Source organism: Limulus polyphemus, unplaced genomic scaffold (genome assembly GCF_000517525.1).
Source record: "Limulus polyphemus unplaced genomic scaffold, Limulus_polyphemus-2.1.2 Scaffold6217, whole genome shotgun sequence".
NCBI lineage: Eukaryota > Metazoa > Arthropoda > Merostomata > Xiphosura > Limulidae > Limulus > Limulus polyphemus.
The window spans coordinates 26,210-32,852 of NW_013671827.1; the positions used below are offsets into that span (position 1 = coordinate 26,210).

General features: G+C 31.9%; 1 protein-coding gene across 4 annotated transcripts in view; it reads left to right on the forward strand.

Annotated features, from left to right (window-relative positions):
* Positions 1-1,656: 1,656 nt before the first annotated feature.
* Positions 1,657-6,643, forward strand: part of LOC106473489 (YTH domain-containing family protein 2-like) — an 11,516-nt gene continuing 6,529 nt past the window's right edge. The window contains exons 1-4 of one of the 4 annotated variants that reach the window (XM_013934171.2): positions 1,657-1,741; positions 2,747-2,858; positions 4,568-4,596; positions 6,334-6,401. In XM_013934171.2, coding sequence (XP_013789625.1) covers positions 2,845-2,858; positions 4,568-4,596; positions 6,334-6,401 — 111 coding nt within the window. In that variant the 5' untranslated portion in view covers positions 1,657-1,741; positions 2,747-2,844. Of the gene's footprint in view, positions 1,942-2,746; positions 2,859-4,567; positions 4,597-6,333; positions 6,402-6,643 lie in introns of all 4 variants that reach the window. The other 3 variants (XM_022401914.1, XM_013934174.2, XM_013934173.2) reach the window with 3 other exon arrangements.

Genomic DNA, 6,643 nt, shown 5'->3' on the forward strand with positions numbered 1-6,643 from the left:
AAGGTGGTGCATGCCAACAGGCTTTGGCGTTATCACAGTCCAGGACATTTCAGTTGGGATGAAGTGACCAACAAAACAAATGACATTGCTGAAGACGTGTCACCTGAAAAAGCCACTGTCGAAGAAGAAACTCTACTCGGTTTTGAAAAGGGAAACCGTGAAGCCCTTGATGAAGTTACTACCACTGATGTGACTGTTACCGATGATAGGACAATTCCCGATGGAGCAGATGAACCTCACGTGAAGCAGAAGCCAACGAGATGGAGACCAGTACGAAAGAAGATACGTCCCGTAAAATTAAGAGACTTTGCTGAATTTTAATTTTGTGTTTGTAAATCCTGTACATTTAATTAAGTTATTGTTAATTATCTATTGGTTTAACTTAAGTGGCTATTGTTCGGGACGAACAATACTAAGCAAGGGGCAATGTTACGACAGCGGAATTCATGTGACCCTGGTAACATGTAATGAGTTCTAGACAGATCGGGGAACATCACGAATAATCCAGTATTTGTTATGCGCCCTCTATTCTTGTATATAAGTGTGCCAGACAATTAATCGGAATGGTATAGCAGACAGAGAGATTGAAGATATAGACGGACAATTGAGTCAAGCGCGGTAGTAAGAAAAGTGAATCGTTCGTTGTAAATTATAACGTGTGTTGAAGTAAAGGTGACTGTGGAAATTAAGTGTATTGCAAAGTTGAATTGAGAAAGAATAAACCAGTTTTATTTGAGAAAGCTGTTTCTAATTTTCATTTGATAGACAACAGGGGTAAGGTAGCTAGCCAACAATATCCACCGCCAACTCTTGGAATAGATTTGTCCGACCGAATATTGAATTTTGACTATTACTCTTTTTAGTGTACCCATGCCTCAAAGTGCGGATTGCGTTTTTGTGGCATCAGATCGCGAAATAGGAACACATATTTACAGCCCGAACCCACTAACCATTGTATCACACCCGCTCAAAATCAAAATACTGCTTGGCAGGTTTTCACAAAATCAATCACTGTTCGTGACACATCTCATAATAGGAGCAAAACATTATGCATATACGTTAGCATAACTCAAGTTTAGCTGGTATTAAGTTGTCCTTTTGTCTCAAAACTAAAATTAGTCAAATAAGCTCTGTCAAAAAAAAAAACTTTTTATAGGCACCTGAACACGATATTCATGTTACTCTAATTACTGCCACTGTAATGGTGTTACTGTCGAATTCTGCTCGGCAACACTGAACACTTTCCGCTTTCACATTAATAACGTCGCACATCTATAAGACTTTTTGATTTTTGATAGACTGTTTACTGGGTTAAAAAAGTACTCAGCGGTTCACTACGCCTACATATACAAGATATAAAAACTAAACTTATACATTATTTGACCTCCTTATAAACAGACTAGATACACACTTATCATTTTGGAATAGTATTTAAATATTTTATAATATCTTAATATATCGGAAGTAGAGATTATGCAAGTTTACCGCTAGATTACATCTTGAATCACATTTATTTTAAAATATTATTATTATTTTTATTCAATTATCAATAAACTTTACATTAATTCATATTTTTAAACCAATTATCATTATATTTTAGGTCGGGGATTTATTTTGCTATCAACCATAGAAAACTGAGTCTTCTCTTATCGGATGTAACACTATTATCACGTGATATTTGCTATTTCCGGTGTTAAACTCCAAACTTATTGTTTCTTTTTTTTTAAGTCGTGTACCATCTGTAAGTTTTTTTTTAAAGTTTGTTATTCCTAATGTTAATCAATATAAAAAGTAAATTAGAACACTAGATTATTTTTATGTCTCTATTATTTTTTACTTTAACAAAAATAACTTACCAACAAAGCTTTTTCTTGGCTGGAAATTGGAATGTCAATTTAGTTCGCAATCGTACGTAGTTTCTTAGAACTTTGTATTGTCCAGGTATGGTTATTATATTAGGCCTAAAGCAATAAAGCCTTTACGTATATCATGGTTTAGGCTTGGCCATGCTTAACTATCTAAGTTTTAACTTAGTTTTATGAAATTCAGTGTAATACTTTAAGATTATATCTAAATTAAAGATTGTAAATGTCACAAGTAAAATGTATTTAAAAATATTGACGATGTAAATGTAACTTAATTTATCACACTAAGTATGAGTATGACTATTAGTATTAAAAAAATTAAATATATAAAGTATAGGCGCAGTTCCGACAAATTAGGATAATTAAGCCTATCATTAGTCTGACCCCAACATTTATTTAGACAAGGGAAAAGTAAAAATAAAAGGTATTAAGTTTAAAATACTATTTCTTGTGTCAGCTGTGATCTGATGCTGGATATATACTCGTATATGTAAGTAAAGCCTCAAGGACAACAAGGGACATATTGGCTCATCTAAGTCATCTAATCCACTAAATTAAACTTTAAAATAAAATTAAGCATTCAAAACCAGCCCTTATACTTCAAAGATTTATAAAGCCTTTCTTTAAACTCCCTTAAAATTACATTTACTGCATTCACTACATCTGATAGCAGCCCATTCAAAAAGGCCAACCACTCTGTTAGAAAAATAACATTTAACTGAATATTACTTCTACCTTGCCAAAATTTATACATGTGTTCCTAGTCCTACCAATACCATTCTCATCATTAAGAATACAAAAAAGATGATCCATAAACATTATCAAATTCCTTAGCACTCTTAAACACCTCAGTCAGATCTCTTGTAACTTCTTTTTTTAAGAGAAAGCAGTTTGAGATCTCAACCTTTCCTCATGTAAGAACCTTTCCATCCCCGGTATCATCCTAGTAGCCCTCCACAGAGCACTTTCCAACAAATGAATGTACTTTCAAAGGTAAGGCATCCAAGACTGAACACAGTACTCCAAATTTGCCTAACCAGAGATCTAAGCAATAAAATTAAGTATTTTAGACTTGTATTCAATATTTTTGTATATACTACCTAAAATCCTATTTGCCTTGCCATGAGCAACAACAAATTGCTTGGATGGTTTAAGAGGCTGATAACCAGAATGCAAAAATCCTTTATTTTACATAACATTGTTAAGGTTATTACTTTGCATTTATTATAATTAAAAGCCATCTGCCATTCATTTGCTGAACTAATCAAAATCCTTTTATAAAACAGCAGCATCCTCCTCACAGCTAGCAATGTCCAAAACCTTAATATCGTCAGCAAAGTTAAATAATCTATTAATCATTTCCTCATCTGTGTTATTGGTGTAAATCGAAAAGATCAAATTTCCAATCACTGAGTCCTAAGGTACCCCACTTGTAACATTAATCCAATTTGACTGATATCCATTAATAACAACTCTCTGCCTTCTTACTTCCAGCCACATTTGTATCCAATGAGCCTACATTTTCCCACACCTATGGAGATTTTTTTTTTTAACAAGTCTTTTATGTAGCATCTTGTCAAATGCTTTCTGAAAATCCAGATAAACCAAATCTACACCCTCATCTACATAAACAGTAATCACTTCATAGAATGTCAAAATATTTGTAAGGCAAGATTTTCCTCTAGCAAAACCATATTGACTGTCCAACAAAGTTTTAAACTTGTTAAATGACACTGTAAAGTATCTTTTATCATATTTTCAAAAACTTTACCTATCACTGATGTAAGACTAATAGGCCTATAATTACTGGAACAATGTTTATTGTCTCCATTGAAAAGTTGAGTAACATTAGCCATCTTCCAATACAAACATTCTGAGGATGCAAATAAAACTTAGCAGTAAGTTCTGGGCAAGTGTCCAACTGTGTGTCTTTGTGCTATTAACAATTTGTTAAAGCTGATGAAGGATGTAGAGTAACATGGCTTAGTAAATGTAGAAAATAATTACCCAAGACAGACCAACAATTAGCCACTGGATTCCTTACTAAACCTTTCCTTAGTACCTGTCTAATCATTAATAAGACAGACACTACTACTAAAGGCTGTTAGCTACAGAACATCAGTCCTTAAAATGTCCTCAGTACCTGTCTAATCATTAACAAGCCAGATACTACTAGTACAACTGTAGGCTGCTATCTGCAGTACATTGTTTTTTAAATCTTTCCTCAGTACATGTCCGTGCACTAACAAGGCAGACACTACTAGTACTACTAAAGGCTGTTAGCTACAGAACATTAGTTTTTAAAGCTTTCTTCAGTACTTGTCTGATAATTAACAAGACAAGACACTACTACTGCAGACTGCTAGCTACAGAACATTAGTTTTTAAAGCTTTCTTCAGTACCTGTCTAATCATTAACAAGACAAGACACTACTACTGCAGACTGCTAGCTACAGAACATTAGTTTTTAAAGCTTTCTTTGGTACCTGTCTAATCATTAACAAGACAGGACACTACTAGTGCAGGCTGCTAGCTACAGAACATTAACTTTTAAAGCTTTCTTCAGTACCTGTGAACATCATGTTTAACTTGCTCCTTATTTCAACATATTTAATCATTCTGATAAGGGAACATAGTCTGAATGCATGTAGGTTTTTGATCTAAACTTATTTTACTTTCTTTTTTTCATGATTTGATGGCTAGCCAGCAAATGAAAGGACAAGGAAACTTGGGTAAGTTATCAAACCATCGTAAGAATAAAGTATTTCACCACAACAACTTGAGCAGTTTCACATATATAAATAAACTTTGCCTTTCCTGACAAAGCTATGTAAAGTATAGACAGTTTCTGTAGGAGTGTTTTAATACACTTCACAACTTATTAGTTTTCTCATTAGTCATTAATGTTGAGTACAACATGCTCGCTGTACTACACAAAATCACAAGTTAGGAGAGTTTACTGTGAAGAATAATAACTATCATTAAAAACTATGATAATGCATCAAATGAGCTGTTTTGTGATTTAGATTTTTTTGAAATAAATTGTTTCAATTATTAACTATCACTGAAGTATTACTATTTGATATTAAAATGAAATTAAGGAAATGAAACTTAAGTTATTTTTTTCAAGATCTGTATATTCAGTTAAGGAGACCACTTTTAAGAATTTTGTTCAATGAAACAAGTTTTGACATGTGGTTAAATTCTTGAACTGTTATTCTGTAAATTGATGACAGAGAGACGGAAAACTTAAAGTTTTTATGATGGTCTCAGCTGTCTCTAGAGTTCTTACCTCTTCATATGTGTCACTACTACAGCATATGTTTTGTAGACTGTGAAAGAGGACTAATTAAAACTCTTTGGGTGTTATAGTGTGTGTATGGTTTAATAATCCCTTCATTTTATATTTGTACATTGTGTAACTTAACTTTCTGTACATGTTGTAGTTGTAAACCTTGTAACTTAACTTTCCATATATATTATAGTTGTTCACTTTGTAACTTAACTTTCCGTACATGTTATAGTTGTAAATTTTGTAACTTAACTTTTCGTACATGTTATAGTTGTACATTTTGTAACTTAACTTTCCATACATGTTGTAGTTGTAAACATTGTAACTTAACTTTCCATATATATTATAGTTGTTCACTTTGTAACTTAACTTTCCGTACATGTTATAGTTGTAAATTTTGTAACTTAACTTTCCGTACATGTTATAGTTGTAAACATTGTAACTTAACTTTCCATATATGTTATAGTTGTTCACTATGTAACTTAACTTTTCGTACATGTTATAGTTGTACATTTTGTAACTTAACTTTCCGTACATGTTATAGTTGTAAACATTGTAACTTAACTTTCCATATATGTTATAGTTGTTCACATGTAACTTAACTTTCCGTACATGTTATAGTTGTACATTTTGTAACTTAACTTTCCATATATGTTATAGTTGTTCACTATGTAACTTAACTTTTCGTACATGTTATAGTTGTACATTTTGTAACTTAACTTTCCATACATGTTGTAGTTGTAAACATTGTAACTTAACTTTCCATATAATTTATAGTTGTACATTTTGTAACTTAACTTTCTGTACATGTTATAGTTGTTCACTTTGTAACTTAACTTTCCGTACATGTTATAGTTGTACATTTTGTAACTTAACTTTTCGTACATGTTGTAGTTGTAAATTTTGTAACTTAACTTTCCATACATGTTGTAGTTGTAAACATTGTAACTTAACTTTCCATATATGTTATAGTTGTACATTTTGTAACTTAACTTTTTGTACGTGTTATAGTTGTTCACTTTGTAACATAACTTTCCATACATGTTGTAGCTGTACACTTTGTAATTTGACTTTCCCTAAATGTTATATTTGTACATCATGTATAACTTGATAGTTATACACTGTGTAACTTAACCTGCTTTTTTTGTTTTATTCACTAAATCTTTGATTTATTTAGGTTCTAATGGATCGAGAAATTTGAACAAAGATGGAGAATTTGATACGTGGAAAAATCAGCCTCACCAGGTGAGGTTTACTGTTTTAATTGTTGTTATTTATGACATTTCAAAATATGTCTTCTGAAAAACCATACATCAACCAGTGGAATTAGGTCAAAGTTTAGTACTTTGTTTATGTTGTTTTATCATATTAATTATTCTTGTACTTTCAGCAGTTAGAGTATTAATTTGGGGGAGTAAGGTTATGTTTAATACTTGGTTTATGTTGTTTTATCATATTAATTATTCTTGTACTTTCAGCAGTTAGAG